We start from the raw sequence: 27026 nt of genomic DNA, 5'->3' as shown, positions 1-27026 counted from the left end.
AATGATTCAGTGAAACTAGATGGTGCTTGGAGAGCATGAACACCATGTGAATACACTTCAAGTAAGAGTAGTGATGAGAATTCCTCTCGCCACTTCCACCTGGTGAATGGCGGAAATTATGTTAACTTGGGAAGTGAATTTAAACCGTATCTGTTTAGGAGTGGGATTGAGGGTTACAATAATAGTGATAAGTGTGGGATTGGATTGATGAATTTGAAGCTTGAGGGGATGGAAGAAACTCTAATGTTTTGTGGTTGGGGAGGCCGGGAGAACTTTGCCTTTGGTTGGTCATCTACTTTGAGTGTTAGAGGGTACATAACTGGGCAAATTGTACAGGGTCTGTGGAGCAGATGATGCAGAATCCTAAAGGAGGGCAGAAAAGAAGAAGAGATTTAGAGAGCAGATAATCTGTTTGGTAATGTAAACTATTGTAAATAACCTCAGTTTTATTTTGAATAGTGGAAGAAGTTTAATGAACCACAGAATTTCATTATTCATTCAGCAAAATATTCAGTTTTGTTCTTGGCTTAGCAACAGTTTTTGAATGTTGTATTTTCCAGCTGAGATGACCAAAAGTTGATTGAATTTGATGCCCATTAAAGGATTTACTTTAGTTTTTACCAGACTAACTGGAAATTAATTAGGTTGAGATCAACTTCAGTTGAAAAATCTGCCTGAAGTGTTTGCTAAGATGAAATCTTTTGCCTTTTCCGTATCACAGCAACTTGTTCATTCTGTCACTGTGAACCGAGCCTTTGTGATATCAAAGGAAGTATATTAATATGGTTTAAGCGGCGCCTTTGTACTTGACGTCTATGGTACTGGCACTTGGTTAGCGCCATTTGCCCAATATAGGCGGCTCTATGGGATAAGCATTGACTAAGTTGTGCGCAAGTAGTCACAAGGGTGGAACACCGCAAAATGACATTTTTACAATGTTTATTTTATTCTAAACTTCTTTTATTTTTGTATAACTATCTATGGAATGATATTAGAGACACATCTAATTGACTCATTTCATCCAATGTGTATTGTAATGCTCTTCCTGTCCCTTGTACAAACTACAGGTATTTCAGAAGGCAGAGATTGAGCCACTTCAGGCTGTGTTCCAAGAGGTTAATCGGCTTGGTCAGGGATTGATCCAAAGTGTAGCTAAAAACACCAATATCCAGAAGCTGGAGCACGACCTTGAAGCAGCAAACACACGATGGAATACGCTCACGAAAAAGGTTTATTTTCTTTCTTTCTTTCTCCATCCCCTCCCCTCGTGGTTAAACAGGTAGCTCTCTGCCTGCTGTGTGCACTCCAGTTAATTTGGATTATGTAATCTGTTTAATAGGTTGCAGAACGAGCTGCCAAGCTGCAGGAAGCCCTCTTGCATTGTGGGAGGTTTCAGGACGCGCTCGAATCGTTGCTCAGCTGGTTAATGGATACAGAGGAACTTGTAGCCAATCAGAAGCCACCATCAGCTGAGTTCAAAGTAGTGAAGGCTCAGATTCAAGAGCAAAAAGTAAGTCCCAAATGCTTCATGAGCTGTGAATTTGTACAAGGCCACTGCTAGAGTTTGACCTTTTTAAGTAAGCAGAACTCTGGACGTGCGCACACCTGTCTGAGCTAATGTGTTTAAAGCCGGGTGTGATGGAAGATGTAGTTTCTGGCATCAGCTGCCATGCTCAGTAAATGGCTCGTGGCTGTAAATGACCTTTCAGTAGAGTGGGTTGTGATTGGTCTTCATCCATACAGCTTTCTCAGAAGTTGTCATCTTGAAACACGAAGTGGCTAGTTTTCTTTCTTGGCCTCGATGGAATTGAAGTCTTCGATTATCTGAACATTCGCTCAGCAGACTCAAATGGTGCCTCGAGATGAAGTGCTGCATCGTGGCCGAACATTATCTAAGCTTCCCCCCCCCCCCCCCCCAATCACTCAGCGTGGAACTGAGCCGTCTATACAGGCCAGTGAGATCCCAGGTTCAATCCCTGGTCTGTGTTGAGTTAGCTGATCTCAGTTGGGGTGAAAGTTTGGGGCACTGCAACAATGTTCCCTTCAATTTTTTTTTTGAGTGCGCGGCCCCTTTAAGGGGCTGTGCAGCCCATCCCAAATACTGCGCCTGCGCGGTTTTTCCTATTTAAAAGCCGGTCAGCCGGCTACGCGGGAGCTGCAGAGAGTCGCGCCGCCGTGCAGCTTAAAGGGAATATTGCACTGTAACTAGCTTCAGCGTCCCCAGGCTAGGGTGGGTTAAAACCTCATATATGGTCCCTGCTCCTGATCACAAGTCAGCGTTATAGTTGAGTACGGATAGAGGTTTTGTGACTGGAGGCACTGGGTTCTGGTGATCAGCGACCTACAGTTTATTACTCCTTATCGGCTAACCAGTGATATTGGTGTACACTAATATCTACGGTTAAAAACAGGTTAACTTTAATAGATGTAGTCAGAAAATTGCATCATAGAATGACACAGCATAGAATCACAGAATGGCCCATCGTGCTTATGCTGGCTCTTTGAAAGAGCAATCCAATGAGTCCCACTCTCCCCTTTCCCCGTAGCCCTGCAACTTTTTCCTTTTAAGTATTTATCCTATTTCCTTTTGAAAGTTACTATTGAATCTGCTTCCACCACCCGTTCAGGCATTACACTTAAGTGTGACTTTTTGTAAATGCCAGTACTGTTGGCCAATAGAGGAAATGGTGAAAATCGGTCTTGAGTTGGATAACACAGACTTCTGCTCCCAGTTTATAGGAATGAGTAGCAAGTCTTTAGTATTCTGTTGATCATGAATCTGACCCTAAATGTTTGTTCCAATGAAGCTTCTCCAACACTTGCTGGATGATCGCAAACCAACCGTGGAGATGATCAAGCGAGAAGGGGAGAAGATCGCTGGGTCGGCCGATTCCTCAGACCGAGAGAAGACACTGAATCAGCTGCAGGGCCTGAGTCGTAGGTGGAATTCCCTGCTGACCAAAGCTGAAAACAGGTACAGAAGGATTTGTAGATCTGCACCCACTTAGGAACATAGGAACAGGAGTAGGCCATTCAGCCCCTCGAGTCTGTTCCGCCATTCAATGAGATCATGGCTGATCTGTATCTTAACTCCATCCCCCTGCCTTGGTTCCGTAACCCTTAATACCCTTGGCTAGCAAAACTATCGATCTCCGATTTAAAATTATTAATTGAGCTAGCATCTACTGCTTTTTGTAGGAGAGAGTTCCAAACTTCTACTCTTTGCATGAAGAAGTGTTTCCTAACTTCTCTCCTGAATGGCCTGGCTCTAATTTTAAGGTTACGTCCCCTTGTCCTCGACTCCCCCCACCAGTAGAAAAGGTTTCTCTCTATCTGCCCAATCAATTCCTTTCAAAATCCTAAAAACCTCAAATCAAATCACCCCTTAATCATCTGCTTGCATTCCAGGGAATACAAGCAGTGTTTATGCAATCTCTCCTCACAATCGAACCCTTGGAGCCCTGGTAACATTCTGGTGAATCTGCGCTGCACTCCTTCCAAGGCCAATATAATCCTTTCGAAGGTGCGGTGCCCAGAACTGTACACAGTACTCGGGATGTGGTCTAACCAGGGCTTTGTATAGCTGTAGCAAAACCCCCTCCCCTTTATATATTCTGGCCCTCTAGTTATAAAGACTAATATTCCATTAGCCTTTTTGATTATCTTTTGTACCTGCGTACTACATTTTAGTGATCTGTGTACATGGAACCTAAATCTCTTTGGACCTCCACTGTTCCTAGCTTTTCACAATTTAAATAAGACTTGAAAATTAACCATCTGGAAAACAAAGCACATTATATGAACAAAAATATTGACCTGTAAAAATTATGGTTTTCGGTTATTAGTTATAATTATAACAGACTGAAGTGATCACAAAGGCTTCATTTCTGTGCTTCAGATTTCAATTGATTTCTAATGGATGATACAGTTATATGGCAGATGTGATTTTAAAAACAGGCCAGTGGCTAATTACCCATGTAACCCAATGTTCATTTCCCGAACCATCCCTTTCGGCATCTGTGGCGTTTTATGCCTGTTTCTATGTAGTGATTTTTTTCTTTAGTTTTTTTCTAAAAGCTTCAGGTTATACAACATCAGATGGTACGAGAGAGACGATAAATCAGAAATGACATTGTCTGTTCTATATAGGGCCGTGGCTGAAATGTAAACCTTTCTCTTTCAGATGCTGTCTGCATTTTCCAACATTTTTCCGTATTTTAAGTTGGAAATCTTGTCTGTCCTGATTTTAAAATGTTGTTTCTGTTTTTGTTTTACATAAGAAATAGCAGGAGTAGACCATATGGCCCTTCGAGCCTGCTCTGCCATTCAATTAAGATCATGGCTGATCTTCGACCTCAACTCCACTTTCCCGCCCGATCCCCGTATCCCTTCATTCCCTTAGAGTCCAAAAATGTTACTTTTTATATACAAACTATACATTCATTATGAGATGTCACTGGCCATACAACAGTGCAACAATGAGCATATGGGTTACACAGCAGGCGATGGAGGCTCAAGCTGAGTGAATGCTCCCCCGCCTTCCCCCCCCCCCCCCCCCCCTCTTGAATTGCTCTGGTAATTATGAGCCACAGGACGAGGCCATTCAGCCCCTTGAGTCTGTTCCGCCATTCAATGATATCATGGCTGATCTGTATCTTCCCTCTAGATCAGACCAGAGACAGTTGGCTTGGTCCTGTATCATTATGTAAAGTAATTTTTCTCACGAAATATATTGTTTAGAAAACACTAATATAATATCAACAATAACTGAAACAATTACTGAGGAGCTGGTCCACATACAAGGTTGGGAACAGTGTTGAAGCTGATGTGGGAGCTTATCGATAATATTGTCACATATTTCATCAAAAGTATTCGAGGGCACAAACCAAAAATGACAGGATTTCAATATTTTATCTCCGATGGACTTTGGGTTTCAATCTTCTGGATGTCTCGATTTCACGGGCGGCAGGGGAATTCTCCCTGGTGTCCCGGACAACATTTATCCCTCAACTAACGTCACAAAAAAATTGATCTGGTCGTTATCACGTTGATTGTGGAAACTTGCTGTGTGCAAATTGGCCGCCGCATTTCCTGCATTAGCGATTACACTTCCAAAAAAGCACCTCATTGGCTGTAAAGCGCTTTGGGATGTCCTGAGGTTGTGAAAGACACGGTATAAATGCAAGTTCTTTCTTTATAGCGAGATTCCTTTTCTTGTCTTCTCTGCAGACAGCGGCAGTTGGAGGCCATCTTGGTTGTGGCTCAACAGTTCCACGATACTGTGGAGCCCTTGATCGAATGGCTTTCTGCAGCTGAGAAGAAGGTTGCAAACTCTGAACCTATTGGTACTCAAACTGCCAGACTGCAAGAGCAGATTTCCCAGCACAAGGTGAGTATTAAGCCAGGTGTAGGTTTGCGGTTCATTCCTTCACTTTTAAGTTGCATCTTTGCATAATTATTATTTTTGGAAGTACTTTCTGTTGCCGTTCTTTTCTGCCTCAGTTTATTTTTCCGCAGTATCTTTTCTCATTCATTTGTACACCTTGCGTAGGCCACAGAAGATGATGTCCTCAGTCTCGGTAAACAGTTGCACCAGGCTATTAGCATTGGTCAGTCGTTAAAGACTATGAGTTCCAGAGATGATAAAGACATGGTGCAGGGGAGGCTGGATTCTGCCCAGACTCGGTACATTGAGATCCAGGACAGGTGTGGCCGCAAAGCGGCCCTGATCCAGCAGGCCATTTCCAATGCCTGGATCTTTGGGGAGGAGGAAGTAGAGGTTCTGAACTGGTTGGCTGAAGTGCAGGACAAACTGAACAATGTGGCCGTTCAAGACTACAATCCTGATCATCTTCAGAAACAGCATTCGGAGCATCTGGTACCTTTTTCATTATGCTTTATTTTTCCTTTCTACATTTTTAAAAATATAATTTTCCTTATGTGCACTTTTTTTGTTGTTGCTTTGATTGAATCAAAACATTGCCGAATCTCTGATTTTTCTACTTTTACCGATTTCCGTTAACCAAACCTGTCCTACGATAACAGACTCTTCACGAGGACATCATGCTTCGGAAGCAGCATGTCGATCAGGCCATTAAGAACGGATTGGCTCTACTGAAACAGACAACAGGTAAGCAGTCGGGACACGCGAGAATGATGATTTACTTCTCGGTTACACCCTCTTTGTAGCAGTTCATTGGAGCGGGGATCAGGGGCGGAGAGTTTGCATTTTGGGCTTCTGCCTCTTTTGCACCTGACGTGAATTTCTGGTGGGCCTGGGTACAAAATGCAGGACACTCGCATCGGAAACAGCTGAGACCTTTAAGATACTCAAATGATACAGGAGTGACATCGCATGAAATTTGGCAGTCATTGCACTAGTAGAGTGTTGGATCGTAATCACGCTCATATAGAATGGGCGGAGGTGTCCAGGATTACAAAGACATCAGCATAAGCTATACTTAAGCTTTCATGAGCCTTTGCAATCATTGCTCTGTACTTTCTTCTCTCGGCACCTCCCCCCGCCCCCCACCATCGGAGCTCTCTCTCCTTCTTTAAGCTGCTCCTTCAAACCTACCTCTTTGACCAAGTAGTAAAATGTCCCAAGGCGCTTCGCAGGAGCCTAGTCAGACATAAATTGACAGCGAGCCAAAGAAGGAGACGTTAGGACATGTGATCCAAAGCTTGGTCAAATAGGTAGGTTTTAAGGAGCTTCTTAAAAGAGGAGACCGAGGCGGTGAGGTTTAGGGAGTGAATTCTCGAGCTTAGGACCCAGGCAGCTGAAGGCTGAATGGTGGAGTGATGGAAATCGGGGTTGCACAAGAGCCCAGAATTGGAGGATTGCGGAGAGCTTGGAGAGTTGTAGGGCTGGAGGAGTTTACAGAGATGGGTAGGGGCAAGGCCATGGAGGAATTTGGACACTAGAATGAGAATTTTAAAATCGACGTGTTGCCAGACTGGGAGCCAATGTAGATCAGCGAGCACAGGGGTGATGGGTGAACGGCACTTAGTGCGAGTTAAGATGCGGCCAGCAGAGTTTTGGATGACATGCTGCAATGCTGACCGATCATTGGTGGAATGGCACCATGGAGTGGCAAATGGGGCCACCAACCTTGCACCACTCTTGCAGCACCGCCTCAGATGAAGCAGTTAACCAATCGTGACTGTACTTCATTAGCGTTAAAGCGCTTTGGGATGTCCTGAGGTTGTGAAAGGCGCTATATAAATGCAAGTTCTTTCTTGCTTTCCTCCAAATAGAAAGTGTAGCTTTCTGATGATTTTCTGAAGTGCATTGAGTAATATTTGAGCTTTCGTCACTCAGGCTGAAATCACGTTTGGCAGGCTAGCAAATTACATTAATAGGTCGTTGAGTCATTCCCAAGAGAATCTGAAATAGTTCCTTTCATTGCTTTTAACTGTATATTAATTTATACACTACTTGGAGCATCTTGCCTCTCTCTTTTACCTTTGTAGGGGATGAAGTCATAATAATTCAGGAAAGGCTGGATGGCATCAAAGCTCGCTATGCCGAAATCACCACTACCAGTGGTAAAGTCTTGAAGACGTTGGAACAGGCCCTCCAGCTCGCCACCAAGTTTCAGTCTACTCACGAGGTGTTGGCTACCTGGCTTGAGAAAGTGGAGGCTGAACTGGCCACATGTGCTTCTGAGGTACTTGCAGGAGAACAGCTGGCTCAAGCACAGGAAAGACAAAAAGTAAGTGTTTCTTCACATTGTAACTTCTGTGTGTACATGCATGCGTTTCCCTGTGTGTATCTCTCTCCATTCGTTCTGTGGAACATCCACAATATTATGAACAATTTTTTTTTTATCTGCACGTATTTCTTTCCTAGTTAGTTCAGCCGCCACATACAAATGGGATTTTTCCATCATGTGAATGAGTGTGTGCACGTTAGTGAGTGTACGCACGTTAGTGAGAGTGTCCATGCATGCTTGCGTGTGTGTGTTGTATAGTGATGGGCACTTGTCAGTTCATTGCTATTTTTAGCTGGTTCACGGTGGATGAATTTTCACTGATGTCTTTGCGCAAAAAGGGTTGTCGGTTGATGCCCCTTGACGAGCAGTTGCTGCATCAGAGACTGATTTGTTAGTTTGCTTTCTGTGTAATCTCGCACTTCAGTAGTTGGAAGAATGTTGTCAGTACAGCATCAATAAATCGCTCAAGCAGAGATTCGTGACCTCTGAGTGAACCCTGTGTTTTTAGCCAGGGTGCCACTGACTAGTGAGCCAATAGGATGGAGACCCATGTTTTCCATTGTTCCCTGCAGCTGTTCTTGGGATGTATAAAAAGTCTTGATGCTGTAGAAAGCGTAGAGTTCATCTGTTTGTATTGAGAGCAGCAGCCATTGTCAGTGGGTCAATGAGACTGTTGCACTCCTCTCACTGATGTATGGAAATATCTGTAATGGACGGGATCTTACGATTAGAATCAGGAGCTTACTATTAGAATCAGGAGCTTGTGATTATCAGAAATTCTGTAAAATTATCACAATTGGGCTTATTTTAAAAACTATATCTTTCATTTTTTGGGGGGGAATAAATAGTATGCTGTAGTGTTAATGCCAACTTGATATATTGACTGCGGTTTGGTTACATTTTATTTGCTAAATTAAGAACATTTCGGTCATTAACCACAAGTTACTTTTTTCTTCAAAAAGTGCTGCGATGACACAATTGCTAATTCTTTTGTAAACATCACAGTGCATCAGGAACACGCTGATAGTCATTGCAGGAGCCAAGGAGAATGACATCACCACGGAAAATGACCTCTCCTGAAATAAAGCATTTCAGATGGTTAAACCGTGACCGGGGCTGCTGTCTAATCTCGGTGGGGGTTATGATTAGAAACCACTTGAAGCTTTGGTATTGTAGTTTTACCATTTCATCCAAACCGCATTCATTGGACTCAGTGGGGTAGATCTTGACTTTGTGCAATAATGTAAAAGGGACGATAGCGAATCAGCAGCCCGTTTTGCATCTTGGTTCCATCGGCCCATCCATTGGCAATAAAAATGGGGAGAGAGAGGAGACAGGCTGCTGACTCGCTGTTACCCGATTTACACTATCGCACAATGTCAAAATCAACCCCAAGCACAGGTATATGTTATTTTGGTGTTTCATTATGTATCATGTTATCACTTTTAAAATACTCTCGATTTCACATAACAAGATTATACTTTTTAAAACTTACTTTTGACAATAGGTCTCAATTTGAAAAACACATTGGCCCGGATTTTCCGATCGGAGGCTTCCTGCGTGCGGTTGCCTCCGATCTGGGAAAATCTACCAACTTACCGTAGGTCCCGACACTTCCGCTCTTGGGCGCCTCCTGGTCCGCGTGCGCAGAGGCCCAGCTATCCCAGGGGCGCAGGCAGTTCGCAAGTGTCCCTGGGATCACGTGGGCCCTGGGGAACCAATCAAAGAAGGGAATCCCCCTTCACACTTTTGACAGGTCTCTCTACATGTCAAAAGCGTGAATGGGGATCACGCAAAAAACACACAACATTAAATAAATTTTAAAAAAAATCACATTTAAAATGAGGTAAAATTACATTAAATTAAATATTTTGAACAAAAATTAAAGTTTTTTATGGGGCTAAAAATAAACTTTTTTTTAAAAAGTTTTTTTTAATTATAAATGAGTGAATTAAAAAAAAACTTTTAAAACTCTTATGCTGGTAAAAGCAGGCCTTAAACCTGCTTTTACCAGGTGTAATATTTTTAATGGTTTTCTGCGGACGGAGGTTCTGCAGAAAGCGGAACTCTCTGCCCACAGAGGCCCTTCTCCAGGGCAGGCGGAGGATCTGTCGAGAGGATTCTTGACAGATCGGAAGTGCTGGTTTCAAGGCATGCGAAGTGCATGCCTGAAACCGGCTCTTGCGAGGCCCCTCTGGATGCGTACGCACCCGTGGGGGTCGGAAAATATGGGCCAATATTGCATTACCTTCAATCAAGTGAAGACTGAAATATTCTTGTCGTCTCGTGCAGTGCACAGTTGCACGACGCAGTGATGCAGTAAACCCAACAAGCGTGTGCTGAGGTAACTCGCTTTCTGTGCTGATCCCTAGGAGCTGAGGAAAGAGATGATGGAACACCGGGTGAGCCTGGACACTGTTAACGAGATCAGCAGCGCTCTGTTGGAGCTGGTCCCATGGAGAGCGAGAGAAGGACTCGACAAGCTGGTGTCTGATGACAACGAGCGGTACAGATTAGCGAGTGACACCATAGCGCAGAAGGTGGAAGAAATCGATGCTGCTATACAGAGATCTCAGCAGGTGTGTAACACTCCTCTGTTGGGGAAGGTGCATGTCCTCTTTATTTCACAAATGGAGATGTTTGATAAATATTTACGCACAAAGCTCTGCCGCCTCATTATTCTCCAGTGACAAAAGGAGCTTTTTAAATATGCATCTCGGACACTGTTTGATGTGGCTACAAGTGTTATGTGGAAGCTGAAGCAGAGCTAAGTTGTTCATTGTTAAAGCCATCTGTCTGATCCATCAATTGTTCTACTTGGGTTCCTACAGAGCAGGAAATTCATCGCAAATGCTTTAGAAGAGACATTTAACTCGCTGAAAGCAGCTACACTGGCTTCCACCATTTCAAAGCTGGTGTGTGTTTGTTTTTTTTTTAAAAAAGAGGAATGTTAAAAAGGATAATTGGCATTGGGTCACTAAGCGCTAATGTGAGGTGCTGGTACAAATAGTGTTGTCTTTGGATTCCCTGTAAGACGGAATTCCCTGTGGGAAGGATGGCAAGGCCTCGGAGAGGGTGCAGATTTACTGGAATGGTACCAGGGATGAGGGACTTCAGTTATGTGGAGAGATTAGAGAAGTTGGGGTTCTTCTCCTTGGAGCAGAGAAGGTTAAGAGGAGATTTGATAGAGGTGTTCAAAATCATGAGGGGTTTTGATAGAGTAAATGAGGAGAAACTGTTTCCAGTAACAGGAGGGTCAGTAACCAGAGGACACAGATTTCAAGTAATTGGCAAAAGAACCAGAGGCGACATGAGCGGAATTGTGTAGCGAGTTGTTGTGATCTGCCTGAAAGGGTGGTGGAAGCAGATTCAATAGTATCTTTCAAAAGTGAATTGGATAAATACTTGAAGGGGAAGACTCTGCAGGGTTATGGGGAAAGATCAGGGGAGTGGGACTAATTGGAGAGCTCTTGCAAAGAGCCGGCTCTGGCACATTGGGTCGAATAGCTTCCTTTCGTGCTGTATACTTCTAAGAGGTCCTGTTGACACTTTGGGGGTAGAAATTCTTGGGCTAAATCACGTTGACCGCCAGTTATATTCCCTGTCAGGCGTTCAGCTCCAATGACTCCCAAGATGAATTTCTACGTCCCAGTGTTGTAGTTCAGGCATTTCCTAGCAATATTATGATATGTGAAAATATAAGCAGCTTACTTCTATAATCTGTGTATTAAGTAATGTCAACACAGCAGTGGATGTGGGAGTATTCCAATGATGGCATTGAATAGAACCAGATTCCATTGATTTACTTCACTTCTTTCACTCGAATGATAACGTCATCACCTAAATGGATGATGAGGTATCGGTCGAATCAATGCAAAAAGGGGGTCATTTGGCCCATTGTTCCTGTGCTGGTGCTCGCTCTTCAACTCGAGCTATCTACTGTAATCCATTTCTCCATTTTCCTTTAGATTTGGTGTGCCTTAATCACCACTATTAGTGCCTTCCGGTTGCACAACATTTTTTGTAGAACGACCCAGGATGAGACATTACGTTCTGATCACATGACATTATTTGTGTTTGGGATTGTTCTGCAGCGGCTCGCACTAACCATTAATGCCATCATGAGAGCAGGTTATATAGACTAGGTTTGCATTCCTTTTGAGTGTAGGAGATTGAGGGGTGACCGGACCTAAAATGTTAAAGGAATTGATAGGGTAGATACAGAAAAACTATTTCCTCTGGTGAGGAAATCGAGAAAAAGGGGACTTAATCTTAAAATTAGAGCTGGGCCATTCAGGGGTGATGTCAGGAAGCACTTTTTCACACAAAGGGTTTTGGAAATCTAGAATTCTCTCCCCCAAAAGGCTGTGGAAGCTGTTGGACAATTGGAGCTTTCAAGACTTCGATCAATGGATTTTTGTCAGGTAAGAGTATTAAGGGATATGGAGTAAAGGCAGGTAAATGGAATTGAGCTACAAATCAGCTATTGAATGGCAGAGCAGGCGCAAAGGGCTGAATGGCCTCCTCCTGTTCCTAATGTTCCTCTAAAATGTCTGTTCCTAGGCTCGAACATAAAGCATGAAATCTGAAAAAGATATTTGGCCCATCAAACTCCATCCTTCCATTGATCATGTCGACTTTAGCGAACCCCATTTATCTGTGGCAATAAGTTCTGCATAAATACTCCTTGGTCCCCAAAGGTTATCATGCAAAATGAAGAGTATTCATCCATCCTCAAATCTCCACTATTCAACATTTAACTTGAACTTTAAAATCATAAACATGGGTAAAACGGGCAGTTCTTAATCTTTTCAGTAGAATACTCACTTCCCTTTTAACTTTGAGGTGTGAAGAAAGGGGCAAGATACAGAAAACGACATGAAATTAGACTACAGTTTTTAAAAAACACCTTTGTTCATGTTTATACAAAGGCTGAAGTGAGCAAAACATAAATCTTGTTTATTATAAGTTCCATATTTGGACACGACCCATCCCATTTATATTCCAAGCCCTCCAACTGAGATTTCACATTTTCACACACTATTGGTTGCATGCGCTTCATAAACAGCGCACTTGTACAGAAAGTCAACCACCGTTTCCAGTCTTCATATCAACTTGCTATTTCCAAAAATCCTGCTTTACGGTGATATCTATACTGTTGTCAAAATGCCAACTTTCTTGTAATGTGAGCTGTTGCTTTGAAGTACTTTGCTTTGAGGTAAGAATTATTGTCGATATCGCACCAAGACTGGAATTCTCCTTGCCGCCTCTGTTGACGGTCAATGGGGAAGTTCCATCTGTTGTTTTGTTTGAAATGCAAAACTTTTCATGTGTTTTATGCTTTTTTTAATGGGATATTCATTTCCTGTCATGCCAATATATGACTTTATTTTCGCATCAAAGCAAAATTCACAAAGGAACAAAGATTACTGCAAGTTAACTAAAACCATGGGTCAGGCTCGAGGTATTTGTAAATGTTGCTTGTATTCTTCAATGGTTAACAAAGCCAACAAATATCTCCTGAACTTTATTTGCTGTAATACTCCTTTCTCATTTGTTGGTACCTGCATAAATCTTTGGTAATGTGGGTGTTGGGGAGATTCCATTTGCAAAGTGCAACTTTAAGTTGAAGCTATGTGCAGCTGTTTTCCCGAGGTATGTAAAGTGAGGAGGTGGGTGGGGAAGGCTGTTCAAATTTTAAGAGGGCCCTGTCTTGAAGTAGTGTTTGGCAAACTTTTACTGTTGCGAGCTCTTCTCGTGTTCATCAGATTGACCCTCTCCCCATCTGTTAGTACGATGCATGATAAAGCAATTCACCTTGAAGTATGTTTGCTCATTCACAAATGAGGAGGTAGAGGGGAAATGATGTGATGAGCACTGATTTTAAAGATGGTGCACCCATTTGGACTTAATTTCTTCCATCTAAGTAAAGGATTTGCACCTGATGCATGTCTCGGGCATGGAAAAGTGTCCATAGCACATGAATTTGCTGATTGGATCATGGTGAAATAGAGAAACCACTATGGACCAGTGAGTGTGTCAATAACCAGAGGTCACAGATTTAAAATCATTGGCAAAAGATCTAGAGGGGAGATGAGGAGAAATCTTTTCACTCCAAGAGTTGTCTACATCTGGAACGCTCTACCTGTAAAGGTGGTGGAAGCTGATTCCATAAATCATTTTAAAAGGGAGTTGAACAGGTACTTGAGGATCAGGAACTGACAGGGTTACGGACAAAAAGCGGGGATGTGGGACTCAGCATGACTGACCTTTCAAAGAGCCGGCACAGGCATGATGGGCCGAATGGCCTCTTTCTGTGCTGTAAGTTTCTAGGATTCATTCATTATCCCTGAGCAATGCCTTGGAGATCTTCCAGTTATAAATAAAATCTTAACTGGAAAGAAATCTGTTCCCCATTCCTTTTATTTACATCTGTCTAGTCATTTATGGTTGGGTTTCGAGAACTCAGTCAACCTTGGCGTGAATAAGATCGCGCATTCCAATCCTAGCCACATGCAGGCATGGTTGACTGACCACTCTAAAGGTAAGCAAACCTTGCTTGACTCAGTCCCACAGAATAAACTTGGGCTTTATTCTTAGGCATTAAGTCAATTGAATCTTACTGGGTATTAATTCTGGGATCTGTTAAATTTGAAAATTTATGTTGAAATGTTTGATTTTTTTTGATGTTCATTTACCCCAATTTTAATTTTTGCCTGAAAACATGAGGATTTGTATTCAGAGCATCGCAAGTTAACTTTTAAAGTTATTGAAATGGCTTGTCAAGAATCCTTTGGGTGGAGGTGGGGGGAGGTGGAATTTGGGGCTTGAAAGACTCCTAGATATCATTTATCTTCTTCACTTGCCTAATTCTCAACGTCTTGACTCGGGAGGAAAACATATTGTAAACCCTGCCTGTTCATGCACTCTGAAATCCCATCAGTACAGAGGCTTTTGAAGTTTATGAGGGAACCCATTGAGTCCTTCAAGCACCAGTTCTTGTCTGTATCGATGCCCCAGTCATATGTAGCTCATTACCTGTGCTCAGTGCGGTGCTACTGTTCAATGCAGCGTGAATTATAGAGTGCCTGAGTTCTAATAAGTTACACCTGGAGCCCCTCTCGCGCTATATCTGGTGGTGGGTTCCAGGTCGCAGCCACTTGATTTGTGAAGCTTTTGCTTCATTGGATATTGGATCTCTGTTCTTGCGACTCGCTGTGTGCAGGTTATATGACTGCCCTATTTCAGTCAGGTGTCCAGTTAACCCTTTCAGTCACGTGCTCTTGCATCGATACTTGTAGGGGTGATTCTGCGGACCTGAGCTTCCAGCACAGGGAGTGGTGCTTCGGGGAAAGATCTTTGGGGGTAAATTGCAGGCATACAGCGGAGTGCTGAAAACACCAGATTTTGGAATCACCCTTTGTAACCCCAAATATCGCAAACCACCATAGTAACACAATGGGCCTATGTTTCAAACAAAATCTACCGTTGCTGGCACACTGCAACATCAGAAACTGAAGTTATACATAAAAAGAAATTATTTGTATTCAAAGCGAGCACTGACACAAATTATTCAGCAAATTGGTTGGTTTGGAGCTGGCAGCCCAAAAGAGTGGGGCTTACAATTGTTTTCAGTGGATATATTTATTATAGTGTTAATCGAGTAATTCCAACTATAGCCATCTAACAGTGGTCTGACGCTAGGAAATGTAAATACTCTATGAATTACCAGTAGATCAACCACTCTATGAACATGGGTTTGGCCAGATGTGTAAACCGTAGAGCACCAAGAGAATTCATAAAAGCACAGAACCCAGAATTGCAAATAATATTGTGTATAGCCAAAGAAAGAACTTCCATTTTATATAGCACCTTTCACAACCTCAGGATGCCCCAAAGCGCTTTACATCCAATGAAGTCCTTTTGAAATGTGTAGTCACTGATGTAATGTAGGGCGATTGATGAGTCTAATCATATTTTTTGCACTTTTTATATAACCATTGTTATTTTTTTGGCTGTAAAGCGCTTTGAGACATCTGGAGGTTGTGAAAGGCGCAATATAAATGCAAGTCTATCTTCTTTCTAAAATGTTGAATTACTGGAGCATTAGTTGAGGTCGGAGGTGAACAGTGACACATTTATTTACATTAAACATTGGCTGCCGTTTTAGATAGACAGCAGATCGGTGATGAGCTAATTGTGTTTGGATAGGACAGTTATTATTCGCCAGACGTATCAGTGCCTTGGGGTTGCTGGACACCAGCATCACCCCCCCTTTTATGATGATGTTGCCACATTATTTACTGCAGTAATACTAAGCTTCTGAGAGCAATGTTGAAAGCTGAAATACAAGCAAAATTACTGAAGGTTAAAGGATCACTCCTGGGAAGGCTGACCGAATTATATTCTAGTGTGCTGCCAGATTAGTCAAGTTCATGTTCCCAGAAGTCACCCTGAGGCTGTACAGTGCTCCGGCTGGACTCCACACGCAGGGCGCACCGGCTGGGCTCCACGCGCAGTTCTACACACAGTACAATAGAAAGGGGTATCCCAGATGCTAGAGCTGGTGCAAAGTAGCACTAGGACCGACTCCCATTGTTAGAGATTATGTCATAAGGAACGACTAACTAGGATTCCTAAACCTCTAAAGGGGGTGCCTTCGAGGGGACTTTGGAGCTATGTAGGGTATTTAGTGGCGTACAGATACACCAAGGCATTTGGGGAAACGGGCACAGGCTCAGTGCTGTGAAAGCTACCCCCGGACAAGTGCCAGGAATTGTTTCTGTATATAGAGGGTGCCAGTAAATGGAATGGGTTCTCCAGAGTACCGGACTCATTGAAGAAAGAGCCAGACACTCTGATGGGACGTTCGTATGGTTGGTGTTCTGGAAGGAAGAGATCACATGACCAGAATGACCACTTTCAGGTGAACCTACCTTGTGTCCGGTGTTCTCTGACCTTCCATTTAGTATCTGTTAATTACTGAAAGAACACTCTAAACTCGGTGGATTCAGCCATCTACAATCCACACTTTGAGCTCCAAAATGCTGAAGAATGATGTAGTCATATGGGACGCAGAGTCCGTGTTCCTCGAACGTGGTTTTGGTTTCTAACGGTATTCCCCCCACCCCAGTACAAAGTCCATTTTTTTTTTACACTTCATGAGTTGCCCAATAACTTTTTTTCACTAGAAACTCTCAATTGTTTATTCAGTGATCACTACAGATTAAGGAAGTGCCTTTAGGTTTTGGATCCTACCTGATAATGGGCATCCGAGGTTCCCGAAAATAACTTTCACAGCCTTTGTGTGGGAGGTGGGGCTGGGGGGTTGGGGAAACCATGAATGTTAAAAGTGAAAGATGTCGTTTAGTGGGTGTAAAGTTTTCCAATGTGTGAATTTGTTCTGTTTGTCTGGTTCAAGCAGTGAGTGTCCAAGAGTTAGTGTGAGCATAGGAAACTGATGGGCAGGAAAAGACCGGCTGGCCCATCAAGCCTGCCCCACACACCATGTTGGCTGGACCATCATGACTAAAGACTTCTTCCCTCCCCCCTCCTCAGTCATGTAATCTCCTGCGAGAGGTGGAAAAACTCAGGGCTAATGAGGGAAAAGGTATTCTGAAAAATTCCTCTCCAACCCCCTCGGGTAGTTGAAAATCTGTCCAGGAGATCCCACGGACCAAGTTTTATCTATAAAGACACAAATGAGAAGGCTCCAGCTTTGCCAGTATATGGTGATCATGGGTACAGCAGTAGTAGGGGTGTTAAATCTGGTCAAAATTAAATGAAGGGGGCAATCAGAAAGGGTTCCTGCTTCTGGCGCCGTCCTGCAACCCATTGTTGTTTGGGTGTAGCAATGTCCGCCCCGCCCCCCCCCCCCCGAACCTCCACCCCCCTCCAAGTGAACTAATGACCTGGAAACACTCACTGTTTAGGGAGCCTAGTCGGTGTAAAAATAAAGCAAAAACTGCTGATTGACTTTGAGGTGACTGCTGGGATTTTCAGAAGTGATTCCACTCTGTGACCGTCTGTCTGAATTTATGTCTGTCTTCCTCCTTGTCAGTTTGAACAAGCGGCGGATGCAGAGATTGCCTGGATCGCGGAAACCGAGAAGAAGCTCAAATCACTTGGTGACATAAGGCTTGAGCAAGACCAGACCTCTGCTGAGTTGCAAGTTCAAAAGGTACTGCAGCATATTAGACAGCCAATGACCCTTGCACAAATATCCGTGTATTATAGTATAATCTCGGGTCCATTATGAGCATTTATATTAAAAAAAGCTGTGCAATCCTTCTAGAGTATGTTGTTTTTTGACTGAACACTGTTCAGTCGTTTGTTTGTAGGTTTGAAAGCGTTTTGATATTTGATAGTTCTGGGTTGTCTTGCTTCAAGCGAATATTGCGCGTGAACAAGGTCTAGTTGCCAATTGCCCAGTGCCACCTGTGTACTGATGCTGGATGTCTCGTTACCTGTTGCCCAGTGCCACCTGTGTACTGATGCTGGATGTCTCGTTACCTGTTGCCCAGTGCCACCTGTGTACTGATGCTGGATGTCTCGTTACCTGTTGCCCAGTGCCACCTGTGTACGGGTGCTGGATGTCTCGTTGCCAATTGCTCAGTGCCACCTGTGTACTGATGCTGGATGTCTCATTGCCAATTGCCCAGTGCCACCTGTGTACGGGTGCTGGCGGTCTCGTTGCCAATTGCTCAGTGCCACCTGTGTACTGATGCTGGATGTCTCGTTGCCAATTGCCCAGTGCCACCTCTGTACTGATGCTGGAGGTCCCATTGCCAATTGCCCAGTGCCACCTGTGTACTGATGCTGGATGTCTTGTTGCCGATTGCCCAGTGCCACCTGTGTACTGATGCTGGAGGTCCCGTTGCTCATTGCCCAGTGCCACCTGTGTAGGGGTGCTGGTCAGCCCAGTGATCTGCTACACCTTGCAGCATCGTGTTTTGAGTGTTTACGCTTGTGGCTTAACACTTGTTGACATTTTTCTTGTTTTGCCCAGTGGATTGTTAACCCATCCATCGTACACTGGATTTGACTTCTGCACTTTTAATCTTCACCTGGTCAAGTCGCACTGAATGGCCCATGAGAAGGTTTCTTTAAGGAACGAGTGAACCAATAGGAAAGGAATATTTCACTTGCCCAATATCTGCCGCTGCAAACAACCCACTATTGATGGTGTTTGATTCGGTCAAAACTTTATACGTGAATTTTATATATTATTCACAGAACCAGAGGACACAGCCTGCGCTTGAAGGGGAATACATTCAAAAACTAATCTGCAGAAACAATATTTTAGTGAGCGAGTGGTCTATATATGTAATAGGCTCCCTAGGTAGACGGTGGGGGCAGTTAGCATTGATCAATTCAAATGCAGATTAAGTAGATTTCTTTCAGACAATCACATATTTTGGGATACAGCGTGAGAGTAATTTGGGACATGACATGTGATAAGCATGCTTGGGAGGAACCGGTGTCTTTGGATCTATGGTTCCCAAAGCTCTCCACCACTGGGGTTTTCCTCGCCTCATGTCTGGGTCTGTTGTAGACTAATTGTTAGAGATAGATTGCCATGATTAGTCAATAACTCCATTATCATTGTATCATGTGACTACCAGGATGTTAGAAGACGAACTAGATGGACCCGTGATCTTTATTTGTCTAGTAATTCCGATGTTCCTAACTTATTGCAACCTCAACCTTTCACTTAAAACTCAAAGCAGGCTGCACTTTACATTGGCCGGGACTCGGAAAGCTGAAGTCGTGACTGGGGCTAGCAGTGTACTTAATACCACTTTCACACTAACATTCCATTCTGTGCAAAGCTGCTAAAATGGTGCTTCTAGCAGTACTGTGTGTTTGTAATCAAAAAAAGGGTAATTTATTCATCAGTGCTGATGTATTATTCCTTGTGTTTTAAGGCATTTTCAATGGATATTTTGCGACACAAAGATACAATTGATGAGCTCGTTGCAAATGGGGATCAAATTATGAATTCCTGCACTGAAGAGGAGAAAGCATCTCTGAAGGTACAAGAACGAAGGATGCAATTAAGTATTAATCTACCTTGGGTTTGAGCATGTGTGAGTCCCTTTAGTCTATAATGAGTAAAAATCCTTATTTGAGCAATGAAAGGTGGAAGAGAAACCGATACAATTTTAATTTATTTAAGGTGACTGTTTGTGATTCCAGTTAACAGAAATGCTTTGATTTTTATTTGTAGAACAAGCTGGACATGCTTCAGAAACAGTACGAGGTGATCAGCCAGATGAATGCGGAGAGATACCTGCAGCTGGAACGGGCTCAGTCTCTGGTCAGTCAGTTTTGTGAGACCTACGAGGAGCTCTGGCCGTGGCTTGAAGAGACCCGGGCACTGATTACGCAGTTACCCACCCCAGCCATCGAATTTGAGATGTTAAAGCAACAGCAGGAAGACCTTCGGGTAAGGGAATGGGTACATCGACCCGCTGCGTACGGTACCATTCTTGGCTAAATTTTCTTCAGCTGGTGCTGTTCAATGGCAAATATACACGAGCCCTACGTCCAAACACTTCTGTTAACCCTTTCAGTGGTGTACAGCAATGTACAAGTTGGAATTGTGTTTGTCTTAAGTCTTGTTGGTCTGGAGTTCCCTCCCTAAACCTCTCTAACTCTCTGCTCCATTGCAACTACCTCTTCTTGTCTTAATATCTCCTTATGTGGCTCCTTGTTGAATTTTGTCTGATATCGCTCCTGTGAAGCTCCTTGGGATGCTTTCCTTCATTAAAGGTGCTTTATAAGTGGAAGTTATTGTTTTGTGAGTGAGAGAAATATACTTTTCTGGGACAAGTGAAGTCTGACAGGTATGTGAGACATAGCAGTTCTAATATTCAGAACAGACACAGCTGTTATCCTTACATTTTAAAAAGAAAATCTTCAGCTGAGTTTAAAAACAGCTACCCACCAGTAAGGCCAACAAATGATGGTGTTGTGTTTTAAATATTAATGTTAAGTAATTGGTTCATTTAATAAAATCTTGTAGCTATCGTTCATATTAGATAATTGCCAAAATTACTTCAGCTATGTGCAGAGATGAGAAGCTGGGATTGTTCTCCTTAGAGCAAAAAAGGTTAAAGGGAGATTTAACAGAGGTGTTCAAAATTAGGAGGAGTTTTTGACAAGTGAACCAACACCGTGGGCAGGACCTCACAACACACCAATTATACAGGAGGTAGACGATGACGCAAAGCCTTTCGAGTATATAACTAGCATACCCACCGAATGGTAAAGTTTACACCATGAACAACCACCCTGGACAGAGCTTCTCCCTCACACCGATTAAGCATGGACAGTCTCGGATTAGTACATAGAATCGCCTCGGCACCTCTGGAACCCCTACCAAAAGAAGAGTTCTTAGATTTATCATTGATACCTACAACCGACATCGAACTGTGTGCAGATGTAACAACTACCGTGCACATTTTACTCCACTTAAACATCCTAAAAGAGATCAATCAACACAGACTACGGATCAGACGGCAAGCCCATCAATGCTACCGCTGGGATGCTATTGGGCAATGGATCCTGAGGGACCACCTCCCTCCTTCTACACTATTTATAGATCGGACCCTGCTACAGCTACTCAAACGGTTGCACAGGAATGGAATAACCGTCTGGACTCCCACATTGGGAGGCATACTGATATATAGCATGAACGACCACTTCTACCAGAGGTACATCCTTAAGCTAAAAGCCTTTCAGGAACACCTGATGCAACTGCCTTCTACGCATTCCGATCCCGCCACAATTCCACCGGAATAGATTTCTATTCTAACTCCGAGGCGCCAGGGATATTAGAGAATCCGCCGATCAGTAGGGCCAGTATTCACTGGCAGGGGGTTCGGTAACCAGAGGACACAGATTTAAGATAATTGGCAAAAGAACCAGGGGGCAGTTGAGGGAATTTTCTTTACGCAGCAAGGTGCTGTGATCTGGAATGCACTGCCTGAAAGGGTGGTGGAAGCACATTCAGTAGTAACTTTCAAAAGTGAGTTGGATAAATACTTGAAGTGGAAGATTCTGCAGAGCAATGGGGAAAGAGCAGGGAAGTGGGGCTAATTGGATCGCTCTTTCAAAATGCTAGCAGAATGGGCCTCGTTCTGTGCTGAAAGATTCTATGAAAAGAGGAGCTCCCGTGGTAGCTGTTCCTGGATAAATGCACTGCCCAGCAATGTTCCCTATCTGGCCAGCTCTCTGCCTGTACCGCGCAGCCCAGGACTTGCATTTTCAATGTAAAGTTTCACTCATGCATGAAACTGTGATTGGGCCGTGCAGCCCCCTAATGGGGCCGCGCACACAAACAAAAAGAGGGAACGTTGTTTCCCAGTGTGGTACTGAGCCTTAGAGATCAAGATAGTCCCGCCCCGTCCCACTCCGTCTCTGCTGTTAGTTAATCTCCACTGGGGCAGTGGTCGGGATGCTGCTCCTGGGCTAAGGAGAGGACAAATTGACAAGGGTTCTTATTCCTGATTGCTATCCCGTGATTCTAGCTGGAAAGTGAATGAGTGGACATCAGCTGAGGAAAGGATTGAACCTAGCAGTGATTTTCTCCTCACCCGACCCCCACCGTGGTCACCCGACCCCCATCGCGGACACCTACTTCCATGGCTTATGTGAAGACTGGTCATTAAGTAGAGATGTGTGAGGGCTACACTCTTGCATCTAAGGGGTAAGTTCAGCAATCTCCCACTCCCAGCAGGAGGTAGTGTGGGTTGGTGATGCGGCTCCGATACTGCAGCGCTGATTCTCTGACTTTGAGTGCGGCTCCCCAGTGGGAGCTTTGGGCGGTGAACTGGCCCCTCTATCCCCCAGCATGAGGTTGTATCTCTGGTGAATAAAGAAAGCAAGTTAGGGGAAAAAAAGAACAGAATTTAAGAAAAAAAAAAATCAAGATGAACAATTAACATTCTAGGAAATGGGGAATCTAGTTGAACCATCTGGCCCATTATCAAAAGTTTGAATTATCGCAAGTTATGCAGAAAGACAAATTATCTACAGTTAGCATTTGTAACCATCACAATGAAGGAGTTTTTTTGAAAAGCTAACTAGAAGCTGTCTGCTTAATGACAATAAGTACTGATATTTCAACACCCTTAAAAGGCAATATTTGGCCACTTGTATGTTTAATTGTACACCGTTCCTTCATGCTACTTGTCAAGGTCATAAAATTTCCAATAGCTTTTCCATGTTCTGAATCTCAAGTATCGTAATTCTTTTATAATATGTTTAACACAGTTCTTGCGTTAAACATTGGATGCAAAACAAACAAAGTACGCTTTCAGCAACTGTGTTAATCCAGCTGTAATTGTCACTTCAAACTTGCTGGACTCACGCTAGCCCAGAGTGTGTCTGTCTCATTAAACTTGGCACAGATTGGCGACACCCCTCCGAATGGATTCCACAATTGCTGGTGTCAGTGCTACTGTATAACACTATAATTTAGTGCACTCAGCGCACGCATTGCCCTGTTCCTTTAATTATATGTTTGCATACAGTGTGTAATCACAATTTACCCACATTTGCGTTTCAGACTTGCTTTACAGGGCAAAATGGTATGTTGTTGTCTGTGGAAATTGCAGGTGCTGCCTTTTTAATGTTGGCTCATTCAGAGGAGGTTTACTCTGCAACTCACTGACACACTGTTTTATTTTTGGAGTAGAGTGGTAGATTCTGACTTTGGGTGCAAAACTGTGTATTCTATTTCCCAGCACTGGAATCCCCAAACCTTTAATGAGACCACCACCCAACCACCTTAGCTCCAAGGTGTCCAAAGTACCCTGACTAAAATTAAAACTAATCTTCCACTTCAGTATTGCTGAGGTGAGATCTAAGCCAGTTCTGTACTCATTGTGCAACTTCTTTTGGTACTTGTATGGAGTTCCATGGCCAGAATGATTGGGGCAGATTTCTTTTTAACCTTATTTTAAAAAGTAAATGTTTTTTTTCTTTCTATATTGAGAGTATATTGTGCTGTGCATAGTTGAGAATTTTCTTTCTGAACTTGTTTGAGTCCCGGCATTTTTAAATGTGAAGATTAAACCATTGTGTGTTGATCTGCTGGGCTAAGGTGGCTTAACACCGGCATGGCCAACTCTGAAACTTGCGATTTGTTTACGTGGCCTTTTTCTGCATGAGCTTGGGCTGACAGTCTGGCTCATGCAACCAGGGTTGGCGTCAAGATCAGTGCATTTCACAACACTTCGTGAAGTGTTTAGACTTAAAAAGATGAACTGTTTTCCCCCAAAAAATATGAGCGTACTTGTCATCGAACCCATACTCTGGTTCCAAAATAGTTCAGGCTTCACCTGCTTGGGTTATGAGGGTTACGTATTCCAGATTGACAAATATTCTTTCCCCATCTCCAGCACCTCCAGCGAAAACTTGTATTCTTCTAAATGTTTTGCGGCCATCTTTGATGAGTGTAGAGTTCAGTGCAGTTGTTAAACACTCTGTGCAGTTTCTGCTGATGTACATGTGTTCTGGTCACTATCAGCTCATCTCTTCCAATGAAGATGTTTACGTTGTAAATCTGCAGTGAGTTAGATGAACAGTTTGAGTTATCGTGTTACATGTGCTGTTCCTCATAACATGATAAGGCGTCCAGCACTGGATGTGCAGACATCGAGACTGACGACAATAACAAGCTGCCCGTGCATTTAAAATTTGACTTTTTTAAAAAAGGATGGGGGAAAGAGAGCATGTGGGGGCTCCGGTAGTGTTGCCATTAAATTCAGTGCATAAATTTGATCTTCATCCATCCCGCTCAAAGAAAAAGCTGACCTGCTTGGCTCCTCTTTCTCCTCCTAACTCCAGTCTTGATGATCCTTGTTTTAAAATAATCCCTCCCTTCATTGCTCCATTATGTTCTGCCTCTGACTGGCACCGAGCTTTATCTTCATCATGTATATTAGATTCTTCACCCTGGAATCCAATAAGAGCTCTGTATGATTTACCATAGATTCATACAGCACAGAAGGAGGCCGTTCACCCCATCGTGTCTGTGCCAGCTTTTTGGGAGAGCTATCCAAGTAGTCTCACTTCCCATAGTCCTATAATTTTTTTTTTTTACCCCTTTTATCCAATTATTTATCCAAGTATTTATCCAATTCCCTTTTGAAAGTTATTATTGAATATGCTTTCACCACCCATTCAGGCACTGCATTCCAGATCATCATAACTTGCTACGTGAAAGAATTCTCATCTACCCTCTGGTTCTTTTGCCAATTATCTAAATCTGTGTCCTCTGGTTACCAACCCTTCTGCCAGTGGAAACAGTTTCTTCTTATTTACTCTATCAAAACCCTTCATAATTTTGAGCACCTTTGTTAAATCTGTTATGCTCTAGGGGGTATTTTTGTTCATAGCCTATGAATCTCTTCTATCAACTGCATTTCTTATCTTAAAAGCAGGTCTACTGAGAAAGATCCCATTCTCCAATGTCCTCTATAACTGCATGCTGCAAGATTGGCTTCTAATCTAATGGCATTTAGTCGATCAAAAAGGAGCCAGACGTGATAATCTGTTTCTTTTCCCAGATGCATACATCTCCAGCTGTATTCACTGAGCACACTCAGCTGCTAGAAAGAATTGACGTACATCTCTATTAAGGGATGACATAATCTAATCAAGATAGTTGGAGCGTAGACAACACTTGTCAGACACTATAGGTGGCCATTGGCATACCTTTGTGTATGCATTTGAAGCTTATTGTTTGAGTAAAATGCCTTTTTTTTGATAGATTGGCTTCTCAAAAACAAGACTGTATTTTACAGTACTGTGGGTATATGAATGGACATGTCCGTTTGTTAGGCTTTGACCCAGCCGCAACAGATGTAAAAGCAAAATGTCACTCTGTGGGTAAGATGCCAACACTATTCTGAGCAACTGTAACTGGTGGGGAGTGAGTGGCTACTTGCCTTCGGAGAACTCTGTCTTTTGCTTGAAATACCTGCTCATAAAGCCGGTCAAAGAAATTCAAGTGAGGGGTTTCTCTGTTTATCTCTTTCTTCAACCAGTTCACAATTGCAGTGTTACTTTAACTGGTTTCAGCAGCTTGCTGTTACTGCTGCTGTGACTGAACCTGTTGTAAAAGTTTAATCTGCTATGAAACTGTCTGGCGTGACTGATATTAATTGAAGTGATGCAGCGTGTAGCAGAAATCTTCCATGTAATCCAGATGACAGCACTTGGGTTTCTTGTTTGCCCAGGACACACTATTCCCGATTATTCTGCACACAATAGCTCACTAGTTGATAGAAAGGGGCAGTTTGTCTGTGGGAGCTGGATCTTACTTTGGCTATGAGCAGAAGTATCTGGAGAAGCCCCAAAAATTGTAACGCCAGAGCTCCTATCCCTTCTATGGTCCTCAAATGAGTGCTTCGAACATGTCTACTTGCTTAAACAATAGTCCAATATGCACATGTTCTGACACCATTGTCCTCTTTGGACCTAATCAGTCTCTGAAATTGATTTAAATTAACTTGAAAATGTCCATTTTCTTGGAATTAAAGATTTGTGGACCATTGCATGAATGATTTGTCTGTGCAATTTGTCTTTGTCATCACACTAATCTCTTGCTGTCAGTCCAAGTCCACCTTACTGTCTGTTTGGAAATGTGCTTTTTGACGCTATCCCTGAGCAAGGTGATTTCCTCTTGCCCTTTCAACTACTGCCCTATTGTCGTCACATTGGTACTGTCTCAAGTTACGGAAACTGTTGCTAACTCTCCTTCACATTGCAGATTCTGTACCAATCGACAATTGCCAGTATAGTTTTCACCGATGATTTTCTCATCTGTGTCATGTACATTTGAAACTCTGCTCTTGAAAATGTCACTGAATTATTTGTCGTTATCTTGGACCTCTCCAGAGCCTTTAAAAAGAGGTTGCACCATGCACCTGTAAATAAGATACCAGCATCTGATCTCCCAGCAGAGCGATGTTCGTGGCTATCTAGTTTCCTCTCCAGTTTCTCTGCTATTGCCGTTGCTCATCCGCTGACTTTTCACATACTTATGAGTTGGTGGACAAGCTTAATTTCTCCCTTTTTATATAACACTCTAACCACTTGAAAAATGAGCTGGATTGACAAAGTGCCCAAGGGTTTGAAGTGATATATGTATGTTTTCTAAAGCTGGAGTATAGAATGCATTGGGGTTTACAGAAGAACTGTACGTAACAACCCATGTCAATGAATCGGTTTTGTTTTCTTCGCAATACAATACTTTTCCCTGCTTCAACTTAATTGGAAAACTCTTGTCTCAGTGCA

The 27026-nt window shown here is 43.1% G+C and overlaps 1 protein-coding gene across 1 annotated transcript in view; it reads left to right on the top strand.

Annotated features, from left to right (window-relative positions):
• dst (dystonin) overlaps nt 1-27026 on the top strand; it is a 337440-nt gene that overhangs the window by 227406 nt on the left and 83008 nt on the right. Inside the window, exons 54-64 of the mRNA XM_085998161.1 lie at nt 1068-1229; nt 1340-1510; nt 2808-2974; nt 5230-5389; nt 5552-5878; nt 6046-6130; nt 7474-7715; nt 10088-10294; nt 17776-17895; nt 19643-19750; nt 19945-20163. Coding sequence (XP_085854287.1) covers nt 1068-1229; nt 1340-1510; nt 2808-2974; nt 5230-5389; nt 5552-5878; nt 6046-6130; nt 7474-7715; nt 10088-10294; nt 17776-17895; nt 19643-19750; nt 19945-20163 — 1968 coding nt within the window. The remainder of the gene's footprint in view (nt 1-1067; nt 1230-1339; nt 1511-2807; nt 2975-5229; nt 5390-5551; nt 5879-6045; nt 6131-7473; nt 7716-10087; nt 10295-17775; nt 17896-19642; nt 19751-19944; nt 20164-27026) is intronic.

The sequence above is a fragment of the Somniosus microcephalus genome, chromosome 9 (assembly GCF_052327205.1).
Source record: "Somniosus microcephalus isolate GS21.2 chromosome 9, FLI_Smic_1.0, whole genome shotgun sequence".
In the NCBI taxonomy this organism is placed as follows: domain Eukaryota; kingdom Metazoa; phylum Chordata; class Chondrichthyes; order Squaliformes; family Somniosidae; genus Somniosus; species Somniosus microcephalus.
The sequence above is the reverse complement of the archived record's forward strand: the minus strand, read 5'-3'. Positions and strand labels throughout refer to the sequence as shown.